At 71.5% G+C, this 929-nt stretch overlaps 1 protein-coding gene across 1 annotated transcript in view; it reads right to left on the reverse strand.

Annotated features, from left to right (window-relative positions):
• Positions 1-740: 740 nt before the first annotated feature.
• Positions 741-929, reverse strand: part of COL16A1 (collagen type XVI alpha 1 chain) — a 32736-nt gene continuing 32547 nt past the window's right edge. Inside the window, 1 exon segment of the mRNA XM_019473525.1 lies at positions 741-925. Within this exon segment, the coding sequence (XP_019329070.1) occupies positions 741-925 (185 nt within the window).

The following is a 929-nucleotide window of genomic DNA, read 5'->3' on the forward strand; positions in this document are numbered from 1 at the left end:
GCAGGGCTGGGATTTCTCCGGGAGCCGGTCCGGGATCAGCCCAGGACCGGGGGCGGGATCCTCTGGGAGTAGGGCCAGGATCAGCCTGGGAGTGGAGCTGGCATCCCCTCCAAGATCGGAGCTGGCATCCCCCTGGGAGCGAGACCAGGATCCCTCTAGGAGCAGGACTGGGATCTCCCCGGGAGCTGGTCCGGGATCCCCCCAGAGGCAGGGCCAGAATCAGCCCAAGAGCAGGGCCGGGATCAGCCCCGGAGCAGGGCTGGGATCCCCCCAAAATCAGAGCTGGGATCCCCCCAGGAGGCAGGAATTCCACCTGAGGCAGGGCCGGGATCCCCTGGGCTGGGATCTCCCCAGGATCCCCCCCCCCCCTCAGGCCCAGGGCCACAGGGCAAGAGGGGACTCAGGGGCACTCTGCCCCCAGCGGGGGTGGCCTCAGCCCCGTGTGCTGGGCTGGCGCTCCAGGACTGGGCAGAGCAGCGGCCCTCGGGGACAGGGATGGGGACAGGGATGGGGACGAGGCGGAGATCCAGCCGGCGACCGATCAAGGAGGCAGGAGGCGGGAGGCGTGGGGGCACCAGCACCGGTGTATTTGGCCGGGCAGGATCCACCTGCCCTCACAATCGCGACGGAGCTGTACAACACCTGCACCCCCCCCCCCCCCCCCCCCGCCGGACAGGCACAGCCCCCGGCACAGCGGGGACTCAATATTAACAGCAAAGGCGGGGGGCGCGGGGGTCCCCTCAGCCGAAAGGGCCCTTGACGTTTTTGGGCTGGAAGAGGGGCTGCTCCAGGGGCATGGCGCCCAGGCACTCCGCCGGGCTGCCGGGCCCCGTCTTCCCCGGCTGCCCCGGGGCGCGCGGGGGGCCGGGGATGCCGGGGATGCCCTGCTGTCCCACGGGGCCTGGGGGGCCCATTTTCCCGTAGCCTGG

This window comes from Aptenodytes forsteri, unplaced genomic scaffold (genome assembly GCF_000699145.1).
Source record: "Aptenodytes forsteri isolate BGI_AS27 unplaced genomic scaffold, ASM69914v1 Scaffold7, whole genome shotgun sequence".
NCBI classification, from domain to species: Eukaryota; Metazoa; Chordata; class Aves; order Sphenisciformes; family Spheniscidae; genus Aptenodytes; species Aptenodytes forsteri.